The sequence below is a fragment of the Crassostrea angulata genome, chromosome 9 (assembly GCF_025612915.1).
Source record: "Crassostrea angulata isolate pt1a10 chromosome 9, ASM2561291v2, whole genome shotgun sequence".
Lineage (NCBI taxonomy): Eukaryota > Metazoa > Mollusca > Bivalvia > Ostreida > Ostreidae > Magallana > Magallana angulata.
The window spans coordinates 6,486,259-6,506,817 of NC_069119.1; the positions used below are offsets into that span (position 1 = coordinate 6,486,259).

The following is a 20,559-nucleotide window of genomic DNA, read 5'->3' on the forward strand; positions in this document are numbered from 1 at the left end:
ATCTGATAAGATAAAAATTAGTTATCAAACTGAAATCGACACATAGATAAAACATTGCGTGTAACACTGCATACCTAACAGAGTTATCGTTCGTTATCCGCTAGGGTCCCCGTGAGAAATACTCTTCCGGTCAGGACCGTAGCAATAGACCGTGGCTATTTATAGCCACCGTCTAAAAAAGGGGTGTGTGTATTTTTACATTCATGCTTAGGATCGAGTTACAAAACCGCATATAGATGTTACTTAGGAGTTACAACACCGTATATAGATGTTATTTAGGAGTTACATCATCGTATAAAGATGTTATTTATGACTCTGATCCACACATAGTAAACCGGAAAAATACGCAATAATAAAACGCATTCATTAAAATCAATGTGAGTTGTAGGCAGTTTTTAAAAGGTCCATCGAATACCAAAGTATGTTTTATTACACGAAAAAAAATGCTTTTACGTTGTTAGATCTATATTACTTTTGTAGCAGAAAGAGCAACAGTCGGTAGAAAATGCTCAATGTATGCACTGGTCGATGTGTTTAATTGTACCGTGAAATAGTTGTCACAAAAATAAATAGATGCTAGAAAATTTAAAATGATAACACTTAAGTCCATAGAGTCCTTGTAAATTAACAGTAAAACCATAATAACAATAGTGGAACAGGTTTGCTTGCCAATTCCTCTCCACAGTCTAGAAAGAAAAAAAACCCACCGGATACTTGAAGTACAGTTAAAAAAAATCTATAAAAATGCCGAAACATAGCGGTGCTGAAAAGCCATGGTACCGATACGGCCTTTGTTCTGAAGGCACACGGTAAATATAGTTTACATATGTTTACTTACGCCTACCCCCCTTCCCCCGTTTTATAATGATCAAATATTTATCCAGAAAATTCTCTTTATTTGATTATGCTTGCGTTTATTTTGAGACTTGTTTTTTATATGCTTTAAAGGGTTTAACAGAATATTTATTACTGTAGAGAGACTCGAGTTCTTATAGTTAAATACTAAATTTACCCTACCTCAGTCAATTTCCGGCAAGTTAATTCCCTTGTGCTGGTGACTTGCAAGAAAAGTTCACATCAAACATGGTATTTGATTATACATATATATTTTCATAGATTATTTAACAAGAACTTCATCGGTTGTTAGGCAATCACTTTGATTACTTCTTGTACTTTTTGATGTTTAAATCTTGTTTTTAAACTTGAATTTCGTGCAAGCCATCATGTATATTTTACCGGTCTCTCTCTCTCTCTCTCTCTCTCTCTCTCTGTTAGTTTAGCTTGTGGTATTGATAAAAGTTGAATACAAACAAAGCAGGGGAGAAACACACAAACCATTTTTAACATGATGATGAAGTCAAGAAATATTTATTTGAACGTCAACTTTTGTTTTACTAGAAATTGCCTATATTTCAATATGAAATTTTATCTTTTTCTAGTCTATATTAGAGTACAATGGTGCTGCCATCATAGCCATGAAAGGCCGTGATTGTGTGGCGATTGCCTCGGATCGTAGGTTTGGAATACAAGCACAAACTGTCAGTACTAATTTCCAGAAGATTTTTGAAATGGGACCTCGTCTCTACATTGGTTTGCCAGGTCTGGCTACAGATGTTCAGACAGTGTAAGTGTAATGATAAGTCATTGCTGGGTCGACAGTCACACTGTCACAGCAGATTTCTATAGAAAATAGTAATTCTAACCACATCTTAAAACTTGAGATTGTAGATTTGGGTATACCAAAGTTTTATGACACATTTTTTTTTTACCTCACAACTGAATTATTTCGCTTACTTTGCACTCCTTTTTGTCTCCATCAATTCAGGTTTTTGAACAATGAGGACAACAACAAAATCATGTGACCCATGAAATGATTAAGATTTGCTAAAAAAAAATTTAACAAAATCCAGATGCTATTTATTATCCAATTTTGGATAAAATTCATGAGTTAAAACTGCAAATGTAGACTGACTGCCACATGTGCCATTTTGTACAAATATATGTTGCATCAAACCGTATATATCATATTTTTCCTTTTTGTTGCAGACATCAGCGGTTACAATTCAGACTTAATCTCTATGAATTACGGGAGAATAGGAGAATTAAACCTAAGACATTTTTGAGTATGGTGTCCAATTTACTTTATGAAAGAAGGTTCGATATTTATTTTCTCCTGTATTAATCTTCTTTATAAACATTTATCACCTACATTACTATTTTTAACTGTGAAAAATTCATTCTGAGTTCTTATGATTTGATTGCTAGGGAATGTCAGTTAATTTGGTAAATGGCTAATTGTATGCATTATTTAGATAGTCTTCATATGTGACAGGTTTGGTCCTTACTTTGTGGAACCAGTTATAGCTGGCCTTGACCCTAAGACCTTTGAACCCTTCATAGCTTCAATGGATCTGATTGGTTGCCCTATGGTCACCGATGACTTTGTTGTTAGTGGCACCTGTTCAGAACAAATGTATGGCATGTGTGAGTCAGTATGGGAACCCAACATGGTAAGTTAATGCATATATAAGAAACATGTTGTGCAGCAATTGTGTCAAATAGTTAAATGTCATGTTGAAGAACCAAAGGTTTAGGATACATCTTTTCCAAAATGTCATATCATGTAAATGTTTAAACATGTATGAAATAAAGTCGGGGCTTAAAGTTTACTTTTGTGGCCAAAATGGGTCCAACGCCTAAATTTTAACTGCTGATTATTTCAACTGATCCTATGGCACATCATTCTGTTTAAAAATGTTAACTGTACCTAATTACTGATGTGAAATTTGTGAAGTGAAGGATAATATCATTGATTTTGATCAAATAATTTGTTTCAAATACATGTACTGTGTAATTAATGTAGATTCCTATATAAATACAAGGTACTAATAACTGCGTAACATTGCGAGAAGCACATCTTGCAAATTTTAAAATCTCGCTTTATTTTTAAGACATATGTAAACTATATGAAACTGATAAAAATTTTGCAATCACCATTTTGTTCTAGCTTTTTGATGGAAAACGGCTGAATCGTGGAATTAAGTACTTGCATTAAATAAGGAATATACAATATGTTAAAAAGTAATATACATTTGTATATACATTGTCTTGTTGTACATTTGTATGTATACCATTGTCTTGTTGAATAGGATCCCCAGGAATTGTTTGAGTCGATATCTCAGGCGTTACTGAATGCAGTGGACCGTGACGCCGTATCGGGTTGGGGAGGAATCGTCCATATCATGTAAGTTTAGCACAATTACTTTGTGGAACAATTAAAGGGACTTGGACACGATTTGAGATCAAAAATTTTATTTCTATTTTTAGCTCACCTGAGCTGAAAGCTCAAGTGAGCTATTCTGATCACATTTTGTCTGTCGTCCGTCTGTCCGTCCGTCTGTCCGTCCGTCTGTCCGTCCGTCTGTCCGTAAACTTTTCACATTTTCAACATCTTCTCAAGAACTACTGGGCCAATTTCAACCAAACTTGGCACAAATCATCCTTAGGCAAAGGGGATTCAAAGTTGTGAAAATTAAGGGCCACGCTCGTTTTCAAATGGAGATAATTAGAAATGAATGAAAATTTCGAGAAATTTTCAAAAATCTTCTTCTCAAGAACCAGAAAGCCAGGAAAGGGGTAGGGTGGGGCCACAATGGGGGGGTCGAAGTTTTACATAGGAATATACAGAGTATATTTTTGAAAATCTTCTTCTCAGAAACTAATCAGCCAGGAAAGCTGAAACTTGTGTGGAAGTATCCTCAGGTAGTGTAGATTCAAAGTTGTGAAAATCATGACCCCCGGGGGTAGGGTGGGGCCACAATGGGGTGGTTGAAGTTTTGCATAGGATTATATAGAGTAAATATTTAAAAATCTTCTTCTCAGAAACTAATCAGCCAGGAAAGCTGAGACTTGTGTGGAAGCATCCTCAGGCAGTGTAGATTCAAAGTTGTGAAAATCATGATCCCTGGGGGTAGGGTGAGGCCACATTGGGGGGGGGGGGGGGTGTTGAAGTTTTACATAGAAATATATAGAGTAAATCTTTTAAAATCTTCTTCTCAGAAACTAATCAGCCAGATGATTATTTATAATTGTTAAGACTTTGGCTCCAGGACAATTCTTTGGCCTCACAAGAAGGTTCAGAGTTTGATGTAGCTTAATATCCCATATATAAACAATTGTAAAGGATCTTTTTGAGGACTGCAATACTCAACATGTGATATGACTTTAAAATCATCCTGATAGAAAAGGGACTAATGATTATAAACATAAGAATATCCAGGGGGAAAAATGGATTTTATTTTTACAGGATCTACATGTATTATTGTACATTGTCCAGATTGTTTGTATTATGACTTCATTAAGCTGATTTTATCATACCCATTGTTCCTCAGGTGAGCGATGTGGCCCATGGGCCTCTTGTTTATGTATAAAATGGTTTACTGGTTAAATGATTGAACAAAATATTGAATGTTAAAGTCAAGTTACAAGTGAGATACAGAGGAAAGAATTGGTTGTTATGTAAACAAAGCTCGAGTCTTATAGTTGTTTACAAAATATGTAAAGTAGAGATTAACCATTTCTTAGACAAAATGACATGTAAAAAACAATTAAAACTAACTCAATATCTTCATAAATATGGTACATGTACTAGTATCACAAAAGAAAATTACGTTTGATTGAAACTTACCCAAATGCAACACATATGTAAAAATGACAACATTCGGGCTTTGTTTACAAAACAAAGAATTATGAACTCTGTATCTTGCTTATAACTTAAAATTTGACTTTCAAATTTTGACAAAGCATTATAAACTTTTATATTTATCAGTATAAACACTGAAAATGGAAAAATAAAATTTGAAAATCTTAAGTCAAATCATGTCCAAGTCCCTTTAATTAACGATGTAACAAAAGTAACCTACAATGATCTTTATGATATTTTGACAAATATTGTAATGTACATTACATTTATCTATCTACTTTATTTTATGCAATGCTTTCCAAATAAGAGCACTGCCAAGCAACTAAGGCATTTCCTCATGACAGGAAATGCTTTTTTTTTTTTAAAAGTCAGGTGAACTTGTTTATTTTTCTTGGTGCTATATCAAGATTAACTTGCACATTCAAGATGAAATTACTCAAAGGTACATTGTCTTGATCTAATCATGAGCGGAAAGTTTTTAGGTTTTTATTTTTTCCATTTCTGCTGATAATATATTGCTTCATTAGTGGGGGTAGTTCATTAAGGCGGGAGGCAATTACCAATAAACGATTATTTTATTTTGGCCCGACTTTAGTCCTTGGGCAGCATTATTTGTTAGCTGCAGGTCCGTAGCTCTCTGTCTGAAAAAATTTGGATGGACGAGCTGGGAGCTACAGTGCCTCACATAGTTAAAAAAAAGTTTACGGCGCACAAAAAATTGCATAGTTTTTTTTACTGATTTAACTTTTTTCCAAACATTTTCTATACAAATATTTGATTCCAAATAATACCAAGGACATTTTTAATACTGCAGGTATCATTACTTTACTTGCCACTGATATTCTTTCAAACACCATCACCAGCTAAAGTGAAGTGGTGCAATTTGTGTACCGTACATGTAAAAATGACGACTCTCAATCTTCTTATGAATTTTACATACTCCAATTTCCAAGGTCGGTTAGTGTGTTTCAGAGAAAGTTTGAGGCAAGTAATGTTTCGATATTTCCACAGAATTTGTGTAAAAATAACTCAGATTAACAAGTCCAAAACTAATGAACTAATGCAATTTTTGTGCACAATAAAATGCAGTTTTTGTTACAATCATACTGGGAGGCACTGTAGCTCCCTGGTCATTCATCCAAAATTTTCAAGACTGGAGGCTACATTTTTTTGTCTGCTATCTTTTACTGAAGAAAATCGAACAACTGTGTATATAGCAAACTGTTAATTAATGTGAAACGTTTTTATTTTACAGTGAGAAAGACCAAGTCACAACTACAGAACTCAAAGGAAGAATGGATTGATGCCCCATTAACCTAGCTACATTAGTGCTTCAAACTCTGTTCTGGGTCATGACAGTCAGAATTTCCTCTGACTTCAGGGCTAGTGCTGAAAACTTTTCTCAGTGTCATCATAATTGTTTGTGTCTACTTCATGTTTCATGTGCAGTTTTGAATAAACAACTTAAAATATACAACACAATATACCATTCCTTGTATTTTCACGTGAAAGAAGTCTGCAGAAAAAGCTTTTAATATATTGAAACCAGGCGTGTTTGACTTCATCCACCCTTGTATAAGCTGTGAGATATGGCAGTGAGCAGACGAGATGTTTTTCCAGTTAATCATTACATCCACATTTTAATATCTCGGTGGTCCTTTCCTCATAAATGAGATCTCGGAGTGGTAATAAAATGGCGACCAATTTAAAGGGGCCTGCCTAAATAACAAATGGATGAAAACATACGTCAGAGGAATTTGCTTTATCTTATGAAAATTTTTCCCGTTGGCATAGAACTTTAATTGAAGCTAATTCCTCCTTGCTGATAGGCATTCTTTTGGTTTAATCTGAGCAAGATTAAGCCAATGGAAAATAATTATATTCTAAAACTAGATTCTAAAGAGATCTGCCATGACCTTCACTTTTGACCATGACACTTGGTCACTGCATTCCCTATTTATTGATAAGTATGAGCCAGATAAGACAGGAGTAGAGTATACGCGGTGAAAGATTTTTAGGTGGTCTAATATGACCTTGACCTTTAAACTTCATTTAAGGTCACTGCACATCAATTGACCAAAGGCTGTGGAATATGACCAAAGGAAGAAAATATATGATTGAACAAGGTGTTTTCATATAATTCTGTTACGTCCTTAAACTTACACCACAAACTTGATTCAAGGTCACTGCATAGTCTTTAGTAAAGACACTCTTTAGATGTAGAATGAGCCAGATTGGATTAGGGGGAGTGAAGATATGCTCTAAGCAAGTGATCTTGGGTGGACAGATGGACAGACAGACATCACAACAGGCTGCAGAGCAAGGCCCTAATGAACATCAATTCACTCAATACAAGGCATTTCAAATTTATTAAATAAAATAATTCTGTACATGTAAAAAAAAATCAATAAACATCATTGAGAGAGTTTGAGAACTACTGCTCTAAAAGACAATGGAATTAGAGTTTCTCCATCAGTGCAATAGATATATATATACGTAATTATTCACATTCTAAAACATGGTCATCAAATCACTTGCTTTGTCATGTACATACGAGCCTCATTTTTCTTTTCGATAATTGTCCGTTTCTGAATATATTGGCACACACCCTCTTCTTTCTCCTTGTTATGGAAAAAATATATTAAACATCTTGTAAACATGATTTTTCATCAACACTTGACCACTGACGGACTAAAACATCAATAGCAACATAAAGCCAAGGCATAAAAAGCAGACAATTAATTCTCACTTGTACATGCATTCATACTGTTTGGACGATTTTCACGTCAAATTGTACATCTCCCTTACCCAGTTATAACGATCTATGAATTGGTTCTCAACGGAACTCAGCTGAATGGATTATCATATTAATTGGGCAAGTAAAAATTCAGGTCATGTCTGCACTTCTCAAGCAACAGAGATTGGAAAGTATGTAAATTGTACAATGCATCAAACATACAGCTGAAAAAAACCAAGTAAATACTTTTTAGCTATAAATAATAATACTATCAAAGTAACACCAGGACTTTGTATACAAATTTTAGCCCAACCCATGGGATATAGTTTCCTTGCCAAAAAATATTCTTTTTATCATATGTATATGTATTAAAAATAACAATTTTACAATGTGCACACATTGAATATTCTCTTCACTTCGATTAGCTGGTTTCAAAAACTGATTTTTACAATCAATCACAGCTTTTTCAGCCTTTCAGACAAGCGGAAAACGACCTAGAATGTAATAAGTAGGCATGCATGATAACAACCCCCCCCTTCTTAAAAAATAACCTGATATACAGTACATATATTGTATTATCTGTTGAAGTTTGAGCAAAACTTCATCAAATTCAATGATAAAGCCTCAATTATCATAGAAAAGACATACAAATATTGGGATATGTCTAGTTCATACTTAATTAAATGGATGGGATGTGACTCCATTTTGTCTGAATTATAACATCCTAGGGTGTAAATACATTTAAGGTGTCTTTCAAGCTCTGCCTGAAAGGCCCAAAAAGTTGCAATGATTTATTTCCTGAAAAAAGATTTTCCACAAGTCTCTGAGCTACATTTGATATATGAATAGAAAGACTTTATGTAAAATTTCTCCTTTGAAGCAGTGCTTGCTTATTTTGAAGCAAAACTGAGACTTTAAATAGCAGTGTCCTTAACCTCTTAATTGAAATATATGTAGAACAAACCAATCATGGTTTTTCTAATGACTTACAGCCAAAAACAAATATGTACTGTAAAACAAACCAGTCACGATCTGCTTAATAGTTGAAATAAGCTACCAATATTTACTGAACATTTGCAAGAAACTCCAAACTGGACCTAAGCACATGAACCTTCCAATTTTGTTGGCAGTTAGATCATGTTCACATAAATGCATGTACTGGTACATGTACTATATATATGAGTGTTTAAGAGACAAAAAATTCAATACCAGTTTCACAGTTTCCGTCATTATTTTGAAGTAAAATTGTGTTTTCCAACTCACTAAATTATCAAAATATTTCTTTCATAATCATCCTGAATCGTACAGATATATATGTATTATATATTGTCTTTCTGAAAAAAAAAGACTGCATTAGCAAACTCTTTTATCTCTCTCATTTTCTTTCAACATTTTAATAAACTGGTACAATCTTTCTTACAGCAATAATAAAAAAGAACTGTGCTTTTGCTCTACTAGCTGGCTACCACTCAATCAGTATCAATATTCCATCTTTCACTCATTCTTTTTCTCTCTTTCAGTATTAATCTCTTTGTATCATTCTTTAATATTTTGCAATGTCATAAACAGTTACACTTCATTGTTTCCAGTTTTTGTTTTGCTTACATCATTTTTTATGGGACATGAAATAATATAGCACTATCACATAATAATGAAATGACTCCTTTGTCAAAACCTTCCAACGATTCACACTTGCTGAATCAGTCAGTTTCAATGTTCCCATGGAAACAGAAATTGTCACCAGATCATCAGCTACAACTTACTATAGTTGGGAAAAAAGAAAAATGACCTTTTTTTAAGACTTAACTTGTCTGAAGAAAATAATTATGTCTTGATCTGGATTTCACCACTTGTTAATGTTGAAGATCCGCACACCGTGTAACTGAGGCAGTTTGGGTATAACGCTAAAACCGAGCGCGATCAGGTTTATACAGAAATGAGTTGTATCATACTTTGTGTAAAAACTCGCCAGGAAAAATCTGAAAGGGAAATAAAAATAAATGTTTGATTTAAAGATTTTTTAATGTAAATAAAAAATGAATATTAAGGATATGGACTATGACTAATATATAATTAAAGACCCATATTATATAACAACAGTCTGATTAAAATCAAACATTCCACTAGCTCCTTTTGATGGTCTCAAATTTGAATGTGGCCACACTTGAGTACCTCTTTGAAACTTTTAAAACTGTGAGATATTGCATAAATGCTTCTGCCTGCAAAATTTTGTAGAGGTACTCAAGTGTAGCCAAAATATAGGAACTAGTGGAATGTTTGATTTTAATCAGACTGATATAACAAAAACAAAACTTAGCTATAGTTCATTACAACTTTTTGGTACTACAGAGATATATAGCAAATTCATAGACATACATACTCACAACAAAGTTCTTTAAAGCTGCTTGGTCCGATTTTATATCAAATTTCATGCATGCTTTTAAACGATGGTTATGCTTAGTATATGTATTATAATAGACATTGCAGTACTTTTTTCTAGTCAAATAAGCCAAATTTCAACGAAGAAAAATACATACAAAATTTGCTAATAAACAAACGACATAAAAGGGCACCGCGTTATTTCGCCTCATGTTAAATTTCACCCCTGACGACGAGACGGGTATGGTTGTATTACGACTTTGACATCGCATTAAATAAAGGTCGACATAATCAGACAAATTACAAATAAACATGTGTGCGTTTTGTTCGCTAATATTTCTGACGTTTGCTCTCTTTACAATCGATGCATAGCATGCGGGTTGAAAAACCCCAATCATCCGGGGGACGAAACCAAACGGTTTCCTTTTCTAAAAACTCCCGTGATGCACTTTGGTTTGTTTTTTCGTTTGCCCGAAAAGAAATTATTTTTATTTACTTTGAATATTTCTAACTTTGAAAGGAGACTGATTCTGCTCGTGTAAATAGGAGAAAGTCTATAACTTTCTAAGATGATTGATTTGTATGAAAAAAAATTGATACTGTAATTTAACAAAAAAATCGGACCAAGCAGCTTTAATGGTCTCAAAAGCATTTATAATAATTCCTTACTGTAATCTATGGTTTTAACCAACTGGGATGTAATTCTGATGTTCCATGGAAAGGTTTAAATTATTTTCAGTTATGCTATTTCTTTTACAACATGTTTTAATCATCTTTTTTAATAACAAAATTTTGAAAGTTCAAATCATAAAATGTAATTAACATAATAAATTCAAAATAATTAGGCTTTTTATTTAAATTGGGTGATCTTCCGGTTGCATATAAGTAAGTAAATGACAATTATAAATATTTTCACAAGAAAAGTTAATTGATCCTAAAAAATTCTTTGTCACAACAAAAATGTTCAAAATGACAATACCGGTAAATAGCATATGAATAATTTATAGAGTTAAAATATTTTTCTGACCCATCTGTCGGAGGCAGCTAGAGGCCAACTTTATTAGCAGAACCTGAATCTTCATTGACTTGAGAATGCCCACGAGTTTTGTGTCCATTCTATTTCCACAAATGCACACAAAACCTGTGGCTTGCAACGATGACCACACTAAAGTAAAAGTAGTCCTGCTTACATTGCTACAGGTACGACAGTTAAAAATTTCTTGGTAGGAGTGAATTGTTGTCCAAAGTCGATTTGTTCCCATTGAGTTTGGGTCCTGGCTTTTCCCTGCTCAGGTGTTCCCCAAGGTGTTCCCTTGGTAACATGTAGCATGAAGTATGTAATCTAAAACCAAATTTTATAACATCAGAACAAGCAAAATTTTTTGAACAAGAGTATTTACTCCCTGATTTCAAATCAATGCAAATTTTGGTTTCACAAACAGAGGTATTTCACCAACAAACCTGGTGAGTTGGTTGCCTCATCCAGGCAATCAAATTAATGGTGTTTCATCCATGTATAAAAATAATACAAGCATTGAGCTAGTTTGACAAAATTTCATATAATAAATTAAAAATTACAACTGTAAAAATTGAATGATTTTTAGATACATGTACACTGTTAAGTTTTTGTGTTTAGAATGCACTTGTGTATTACATGTATACACACCCTCCAAAGTTGGGTACGAAATGTATAATATGCACCCAGAAATGGAGAATTTTTAAAAAATCACCAATGTGCATACTTTGATAATGTATTTCATGAATAACATTTACAGATCTAACCAAAAACAACAACAAAAGTAATGTCTTAATTAATATTTAGTCCAATATTCTTTGATAACTGTAAAATGGAAGACCAGCAGACAAAAAAAACCATGGATCCCTAATCAAATCCCAACTAAAATGCCCCCAACCTACTCTGCATTGTACATACCACACAATGGACGACATTAGTTAGGGTCCAAGCAACAGCTACCGAGAAAAACGGAATTGTCAGAAGCATAAAGTGTGTAATTAGTAAAATTAACACATATGTGATCCAGATTCCTCTTGAGCCCAGGTATGAATGGGTTGGATTTTCTTCACTCGTCGCAGTACCTATATTCATTGTGATCTGTAAAAATCAATAAAAAAAAATTAAATACTGGTATTAAACATAAGTGATCACTAATGATTGTTTTTAAAGGTAGTGTTGTATCTTAATTTTTAAAACATGTTATATATCCTATTCTCTATTGTGAAGTGGACAGGCATAGCCTTGTTTTGCCTGTCCCTTTTCTCAAAAGAGGAATATTCCTTGATAAATGCATAAGCAAGAAACCTATTATACATGGATCAAGGTTTATATATATATACTGACCTACCTCGCCAGTCGGTACCATATTTTACAGCTATTACTACACCAAAACAGATGAAATTCGATAAAAATCTGCAGATTTTCATTTAAAGTTTAAATAATGAAGTTTTAAAACAGCTCTATGCCAACAACTTCAGACAGATATGCAGACCTACAGTCAAATACATGGGGAATGTCAGATTATTTGCAATTCATTCACAGAGATTTTCGTGCATTTCATTCTATATTACTCTTTGACATAAAGATTAAGATACAGACAATGCTGACGAAAGTTCATGTATCATACTAAAATAATGTACACACCAAGGTATGGGAACTCTCAATAATACAAAAACGGAAATTCGTAATCAATGATAATGGCTTCTATCAATGACGTTGCAAAATTAAAACCAATACGGACAAAACTACAACACCCCGAATTTATAGACGCCTTAGGTCTAACCAATAATGAAAAAAAATTAACACAATGATTAATTTGTTTCTGTTCTCAAAGCCTCTGGTTCTTTTATTTTAAGTCAGAGCTCAAACAAGATAAAATAATTCGGATTTATCTAGCCTGCTAAATATATCTTTCTTTAGTTGGGTACGGGATGTTTCGCACCCCACCTAAACATGTTTATAGTTTAGGATGCGAAAGTAAATTCCGGTGAAAATAAAACAGGTGACCTTAACCAAAATCTCATCACAATTTACTATATTTTAGCAAGAAACGCCTTAAAGTTGGCCAGATAAGACACAAAATAATCGAATGGATACGTTTGCTGATGGCCTACACAAGCAGTTATGAGAAAGAAGCTACCTAACCCTTTCCCGTATTACCTGAAGCGAGCATTAATTGTGGCAGCTGTGCCTTACTTCATTTACTCTAACTACAAAATATACGAAGCGTATACCGTTGTACAACAGAGGAAAATTGATAAAAAGAAAAACGTTGAAAGTGGTAAGTAAAATGATTGTTATTGTTTCAAAGCTTATTGCGATATAGTAAAAAAAGAATGCTGGAGAAAACGTACCCAGGAGAAAACGTACCCAGGAGAAAACGTACCCAATTCATCGGGTACGTTTTCTCCAAGAGAAAACGTACCCTATGAAAATAATAAATAATGGTTTTCACAGATACAAAATAAAATATACCATGAACATTTGTATCATTTGTTGCTGTTGCATGTTGTTCTTAAATGCATACAATAATTTATAACATACACATACACGAACATGACCTGAGCATTTTAATTAGTCGACAATCAATCCACCATAAACGGAACCGTTAGATAATTAGTTTATATTGCAATCTCATTTGGAGAACTAAATGATGAGTATCTGAAGAAGTCGATATCACGTTTTTTAAAACATTTTTTTAATTATCTATAAAACAAGGTTGCTTTAATAAAACCAAGTCCAAGTCTTTTAAATATTTGTTTGATTCATATATATGGAAAGTACTACGAGATGTTACATTGAACAGCCAATTTGCTACCGACGCCACTGACATGTATAATGTGTGGAGAGTGAATAATTTTACCTCATGCGCGGGGAGACAATACATAATATTACATAATAATAACTGCTCAGGTATTTAATTGATTATCACTATACAGGGGTTCAAAATTCCTCAAGCCTGACGTCCCGGACTAACAAATTCCGGATCCGGACTCGGCATTTAGAATCGCCGAAGTCCAGGGACTTGGCATTGTGTCTTGCTCATCTTTTTTTAAATTAAAAAAAAAGTTCATACAATTAAAAATAAATCAAATTCCATCATGGGTTTAATAAAAATGTGTTATTTTTTGGCATAAATGAACACATAAGCATTACGAACATTTCGAAAATACAATCCGTCTTTTTATTTTCCGTAACAGTGTGACGTGCTTTTACACATTTTCTCATGTTTCTCCGCTATGACAAACGGCAGTAAGTTTGTTGAATTTTGGATTTACGAGTAGTAATATACGCAAAGGAACGACAAATGAAAGACCCTGTGAGGAACATGAAGCCGGGGGTGACTTGAGGTGTGATAAAAATAATAGTTCCTCAGACAAAACTTATGAAAAGAAAAGAATTCGCGAATTCCAAAAGCCACTGGCGTGACGATAGGCCGTGGCTTTAATACAATGATATAAAATAAAACATAATTTCAAACATATAGTTTTATTCATTGCAAAAAATTAAAATAAATAGTTTTAGTGATGTTTAGGTTGATATAATTTTATCTATCAATCATGACAATGTGGACTTGGGAATTTCTTCCTCGGACTTGCCTAAAATTTACTCTCTAAGTCCTGGACTTGACCATCATAAAAAAAATTTTGAACCCCTGCTATAATTAAAACCAGGGGATCTCGCATAAAAACACTCAAATCAGTAAGGCTACCGATAAATGGATAATAAGAAGAAGTAGACTGATAACACTTTATGACAGGTCATGCATTCGTACTAAAATAAAAGTTGCTACAATTATTATAAAGATATTATTCATAAAATGAATATATTTCTATACATCTATGCATTGAAATATGCATAAAAGTAGCATTTGAAAATTATTTAAAAATATTAAAAACTATTAATTAGTATAATTATGATTTTCATAGGGTACGTTTTCTCTTGGAGAAAACGAACCCTAGAGATTGGGTACGTTTTCTCCTGGGTACGTTTTCTCCCGGGTACGTTTTCTCCTGATACCAAAAAAAAACATGTCATTGATGAACTTCACGAACAGAGCGCATATTTGTTTTGATTTTGTTTCCTTTTCATTATTCTACAGAAGCTAGACATATTTGATGTGCAGAATTTTATGTTGATTAATGATGTAACATTAATCACTCTAAAAAAGTTGCTTAGCAAAGTCAAGCATAGATCCAGAATTTTTTTCCAGAGGTGGTCTGATGGTTATTTGAGTTTGTCAGTGGCATATTTTTGTTTTTTTTCTAATGCAATTTAAAGAAATTTGAATTTTGAATTGGGGTCTGGACCTTCCTGACTCCCCCCCCCCCCCCCCCCTACATGTAGATTCTTAGATGAAAGTACACAAAATTATATCTAAATTAAAATCAAACACACAGAGACTACACTAGAATTTAAATTGTTGGAGTAAACTTTGTTACTAGTATGTAAATGATGAAGTACATGTTTAACCTGCAGAATTGATTTGGGTGAAAATGGTTGGCAACTTGCTGAAGAAGCATAGATATCCTAATAGACACACCATGACACGTGCCTACAGTTTGGGTCAAACTTCTATACTCTGTCCCAAGATATCCTTGATTCAGTTTTTGCTTAGTTAATTGATACCGTAATTTATAAATACTCATGAATGTTCATTGATATTCATCCAAAGTATGTTTGTTCAACAGTATGAAAATTTTCTAAGATTCCTTTAATTGAAACACCCTTTCTCCATGTAGCTTATCAGGTTTAAATACATGGCTAAAAAAAAAGGTTTTGCATTGCAACAGACCCAGATGATTTTGTTGAGAAATTGTGCGAGGTAGCCATATTCTGAGTGACTTCTGAATAGAGAAAATATGTCAGCTTTTCCCATTATAATTAAATACCCATAAGAAATCTGTTTTTGTCCATGTGAATTTTTCTGTGTGAAAAATGATAATGGCTCAAAACTGTCAATGCAGTTATCTTTCATATATTTTTCCTTTCATCTGTTTTGATTGCACTTCTTTCAATGGTATGTGTATTTTTATTAAATATCACCCAGGTGTGTTTCATGAATATCTTAAGGCAGACTATAGACATAAAAAGAAATGACTGTCCTAATTAAGTTTTAGTAATGGCTTTAGTCAAAATATCAAGTCAAGTCAAATCATAGCAGAGGCAATCTACCTAAAAGCCTGTGTGATTAAATAATAGCATCTGAAGGTCGATATTCATTCTAGGCCCAGTCGATACTTTTTTTTACAACTAAAATTCTCTTAAATGTTTTTAGAAAAGAAAACAGCAACAGAGAATGAAGAAAAGAGCAGTGAGTATTTTGCATTTGAGAAATTATTTAATTTTTTAAAGCATTCATTAAAGCTTTAGCATTTTTTTGTCTTCAGATTTTAACATCCATTTTTTTTTTACCTGTAGTTTTTAAAAAAAAAAAAATCGGAGAGGGCTACATTATTGCAGCTAGGTATAGGTTACAAGTGCCTACAGGGAATTTTGGTGCACATCTGTATTAACACAATTTGTCAGGTTGTTTTTTTTATTTCTATTTATAGGAACAGGCAGCATCACAACCCCTGGCAGTCCAACAGCTGGAAAAAGCAGTAAGTTTTATCAGATTTTTTTTAAGGCCATTGAAAAATTGAGAAACATCATACATAAATACCTTCCTCTGTTTGGTCCCAAAATTAATCTTAAGATTTTCAGCCCAGAAGTTTGAAAAATAAAATCTGACAATCAATGATTTTATTTTACTTGTATTTTTATTGCAAGATTTAAAAAAGGAATATAACTCAATTATCAAATTTTTTTTAGCTTATAAATGATTTTTTTCTTCATTTTATTGAGTAATTTCATGTAAATTTCAATATATGGAAATAAAATAACAAATGCTGCAGCATTTGACATATTGTAACAGTGTAGTAGTAACTTCTAAAATTAAACATTACTATTTTCATTGGCCCATAGCTTTCAACATTTAGGGATATTTTTGAATTTAATATTTTATCACTCATGTTAATCATACACTCGTTTTGTTTTATCCAAAAAATGAGTAAAGTTATAACTTTCAGTTGAAATTTGAACTCAAAAACCGTGCAGTGCTATGCTACATATATGTATAATATTATCTACAGAAGGGACACATAGAATATGAAACCAAAAAGTACACACTTAATTGACTAAAAGAACCAAACAATTGATGGCTAACAAAAATATGTTGCTTCCTGTATATTTTACTCCTTTGCCTCTTTGGCTATTTGTTATTGGATAAAATGCAACCTGATTAAAATTAGATCTTTGATCCACTCCTAATAGATCACTACACAAAGATCTAATTTTAATTAGATTGGATAAAATGTGTCAAATGATTACCTTCTAAATGTCTGTAGACAGCACGGGACAACATATGGCATCTTCATGCACTGTATTCTTAGTTACTCACCTTCAATGGACTGTAAAAATAATTGTTGGCACTAAGGATATGCTGATTAATGATTATGTCCCTGAAAAGGTTTTTTTTTTCTAAATGTATGATATTTATATCTCGATCAATGCCAAATGGGATTTTGAATCAGTTGATTATTTAATGAGTTGTTCATATATTTGTTAGTTGAATTTATGTGTTAAAAGTTTATTTATTTTAAATTCATTTACATTTAGGTTCAGCAGCAGAAAATATTAGAGTCAGAGTTAGTCAGCTTGAAGAAAGAAGCAGTATGTATATGTTCTTTGAAAGTTATAACTGATTGATACAGTTTACATAATGATATGAAAAGTAAAAAAAAAAAAGAATAAAAATTTAAAAAAACCCACATAAATTTGTTTTAATGTAACGTTATTTGGATTTGGAAATTTAGGGCGAGGGCTAAATATTAAGCTTTAGAACTTGTGCCCAATCCCATTGTAACCATATTACAGAAAAATAAGTTCAAACCAGTCAGGTATCAAAATATCAATTATCATTGAAGAGTTTAAAAAAAATATTATGGGAATAACAAAGATTACTTATTCGAAAGGATGACTGATTAGAATTTAATGTTATTTCATCATTTTTTTTTTCAGAGAGTCTACCAGCAACAACAAAACAGTAATGTTTTCTTCCAATCAAAGAAAGAGGACATTCTGAGAGAATGTCAAGGTATGTAAATTCAGTAACACCCAGTACCACTGATAATGTATCAGGGGGACAATTTTTTTATTTTGCCTGCATGTCTAGGAGTGATTGGAATTACTAATGGTATATACAGGGAAATAATTGCCCCATATAATTCTGTCCCTTCTGCCCTTGTTGGGTCTCAAAAACGATCTTAAATTACTGTTTTAATTAGAAGTTGAAAATATCTATCATATAAGCCAATGTTTGGGTGAATTCAAGCACGAAAGGATGAAACACAGGGGCCAAGCCCGTTTTAGCATTAATTTCAATGTAACAAAAAATAAATAAAGGTCTTTATTTATGGTTACATTGAAATTAATGTTAAAACGGCCTTGGCCCCTGTGGGATGAAAATAAAATGGGGCGAAAATAACTCCATACGCAGTAGTTATTGATTACTTTAATTTTTGTTGCTTTTGCTGTTAAAGAAAAATGACGATATTAAAAAAATTATGATATGTGCATCTGAAAGAAAAGTACCGAATATGACGCCATCTTGATAAAACCTAAACTAGCAAAACATCAAATGTATTTCCTATTTCTTTTGCAGAAACATTAAAGAGCTTATGTAAGGAATATGGCTCTTTAGAAAAGACTGAAACTGAAAAGACAACAGATGACACTCAATAATTAAACAGGAAGTTGCCAAACAGTCTCGGCAGACCTATGTTGTGTGATCAAATAGCCGAAAAATGTACCAAATTATAAGTAGGAAACTCACTGAAAGTGAAAGAAGTGGTATTTTTGTGTCTAATGTTGTGGAACTGTTAACCTGTGTTATTTTAAATTTTAGACCTGGTTAGGTCAATAAAAGGGAACTGTGGTTTTTTAAAGAGAATGTTGCTGAGATACATTACAATTTTTACTCTATGATGACTGAATTTTAAAATCATTGAAATATGAGTTTAGATTTGTTTCTTGTTGAATATTGTGAGTGTATAAGAATCTAAATTATTTTAGATCCATGCATCAGAAAAGCAATTAAATATATATTTCGAACATTGATAGAAATGGACTTGTTGCACATATTTTGTAACCTTATGTACCGTGAAAGTCACATTTTTATTTTTGAGATTTGACTTTCGCTGTATATTTAGAATTGCACAATTGTCAACGACCCATTTTAATATTGAAATACATTTATTTTCTTGTTGATACATTGTAAGACATTTGTTAATAATTCTGTTTGGAAAGAAATCAAAATTATGATCGTAATGCAAACATGGACAGCTTTTGAAGGAAATTGTGATAACATTTTATAAAAAAAATTGTCGGTTAAATTTGTTAGAGTCAAGTCTCTCATCAGGTTGACAAATATTTTCATTCACTTATCAACCTCTTTTATTCCTAAAAAATAAGGGTAAAAAGAATAATTTAACCATCATTTGTAACTGGCATGTAATATACTGTAGACGTGGAAAACATTACAGTGTTTTTAATTTCACTATGTTCACGGTCAGACAATTTTCCGTGAACATTTAGCCACCGTGAATATTGTACTGTGCATTCACCATCTCCGTGTTGGCTTTTATGAAATCATGTCTTCAGTCGATTATATCACATTAAGAAAACTGTGTTTCTTTATTTCAAAAATTAATCATATTGTTCGTTCACCCCACTTACTTTCTTGAACTTTACAACTATATTGTATATATGTAAATATGTTTGTTCTTCTTATGTACCTCTTGTACCATTATATGGTGTTGAGTGAAAATAAACTGAACTGAACTGAACTGCCATTACAGATGCATGTGTGCTTGAGCGGGGCCAAAGTTAATATCGTAATCGTAGCATATTTTAGAATTCGTTAAAAATAGCAAGTACGAGTATTACGTTAATTTAATACAATTAATATCATCATTAAATGTTTACAACGGAATATTCGTTTCACATTTATCTCTGCGACCCTATTGAGGCCATTGTGAATAGGGGTGCTAATTAATTGTCACTTATTATCTCGGACATCTTAGGGCAAAGACTCCTGTACAACCATGGCTTTGTCAGCGATTGGCATTCATACTGAGCAGTTCATTTTAAGATTGATTGATTGATTATAAAGGTGTATTTCTTTCTAACAGATTACATGTAAGTTTCCCCCTTAATTTTCATGCCCAAAATATCAAATGCGCATTTTACAGCAATGCTTATTACATTCGACACAAACATGTTTTATTATTTTCATAGCAGTTAACGTATATTAGGCTTTAATTTTACACTATTCAAAAGTTGTGACACGACTTGGTAACTTTTACTATAAGATTTGTTTGTGTTGTATCTGTGATACAGAACACCTTTGATGGGCGTTTCTTATGCAAATGAGGCAAAAGTGTTCTCTATCTGAGAAACATCACTGATAAAACATTGGTAATCTTTGGATTGCTGCCAACCTTAAGAAGAAAAAAAACATGAATACTTTAATATTGCTGTTTGGCAAAAACCAAATCCTGAAAAAAACACATTTCATGCAATTTTTTTAATTTAATTTCCAATGCTGAAATTGAAGTTGCAATTAGCAAACACGGCTTTGTTTGAATTTGTAAGATCCTGCAAAATGTTTTCCAGATTTAATTT

At 32.7% G+C, this 20,559-nt stretch overlaps 3 protein-coding genes across 3 annotated transcripts; 2 read left to right on the forward strand and 1 right to left on the reverse strand.

Annotated features, from left to right (window-relative positions):
* The first annotated feature begins 978 nt into the window (after nt 1–978).
* On the forward strand, nt 979–6,184 carry LOC128162684 (proteasome subunit beta type-3-like). The gene is made up of 6 exons (XM_052825945.1): nt 979–1,086; nt 1,440–1,624; nt 2,047–2,154; nt 2,333–2,510; nt 3,150–3,244; nt 5,958–6,184. Exons 1-6 carry the CDS (start codon nt 1,084–1,086, stop codon nt 6,004–6,006), a joined length of 618 nt encoding a protein of 205 aa, XP_052681905.1. The 5' UTR covers nt 979–1,083; the 3' UTR covers nt 6,007–6,184.
* Nucleotides 6,185–7,054: 870 nt separating this feature from the next.
* LOC128162685 (ORM1-like protein 1) lies at nt 7,055–12,583 on the reverse strand. The gene is made up of 4 exons (XM_052825946.1): nt 12,478–12,583; nt 11,752–11,931; nt 11,009–11,160; nt 7,055–9,418 (listed from the first exon to the last, which is right to left on the reverse strand). The coding sequence occupies exons 2-4, from the start codon at nt 11,923–11,925 to the stop codon at nt 9,283–9,285; spliced, it is 462 nt and encodes a 153-aa protein (XP_052681906.1). The 5' UTR covers nt 11,926–11,931; nt 12,478–12,583; the 3' UTR covers nt 7,055–9,282.
* A 208-nt stretch (nt 12,584–12,791) lies between these two features.
* LOC128162688 (uncharacterized) lies at nt 12,792–18,891 on the forward strand. The gene is made up of 6 exons (XM_052825949.1): nt 12,792–13,114; nt 16,112–16,147; nt 16,389–16,436; nt 17,494–17,547; nt 17,896–17,971; nt 18,539–18,891. The coding sequence occupies exons 1-5, from the start codon at nt 12,958–12,960 to the stop codon at nt 17,922–17,924; spliced, it is 324 nt and encodes a 107-aa protein (XP_052681909.1). The 5' UTR covers nt 12,792–12,957; the 3' UTR covers nt 17,925–17,971; nt 18,539–18,891.
* Nucleotides 18,892–20,559: the final 1,668 nt, after the last annotated feature.

Coding starts and splice junctions, on each gene's coding strand:
- LOC128162684 (XM_052825945.1), top strand. Junction 1,625..2,046: donor GCTACAGATGTTCAGACAGT/GTAAGTGTAATG, acceptor TTTTTGTTGCAG/ACATCAGCGGTTACAATTCA. Junction 2,155..2,332: donor AATTTACTTTATGAAAGAAG/GTTCGATATTTA, acceptor CATATGTGACAG/GTTTGGTCCTTACTTTGTGG.
- LOC128162685 (XM_052825946.1), bottom strand. CDS start 11,925: ATGAATATAGGTACTGCGACGAGTGAAGAAAATCCAACCCATTCATAC. Junction 11,161..11,751: donor CTAATGTCGTCCATTGTGTG/GTATGTACAATG, acceptor ATTTGGTTTTAG/ATTACATACTTCATGCTACA. Junction 9,419..11,008: donor ACTGTCGTACCTGTAGCAAT/GTAAGCAGGACT, acceptor TTTCCCTTTCAG/ATTTTTCCTGGCGAGTTTTT.
- LOC128162688 (XM_052825949.1), top strand. CDS start 12,958: ATGAGAAAGAAGCTACCTAACCCTTTCCCGTATTACCTGAAGCGAGCA. Junction 16,148..16,388: donor AGAGAATGAAGAAAAGAGCA/GTGAGTATTTTG, acceptor TTCTATTTATAG/GAACAGGCAGCATCACAACC. Junction 17,548..17,895: donor TCAGCTTGAAGAAAGAAGCA/GTATGTATATGT, acceptor TTTTTTTTTCAG/AGAGTCTACCAGCAACAACA.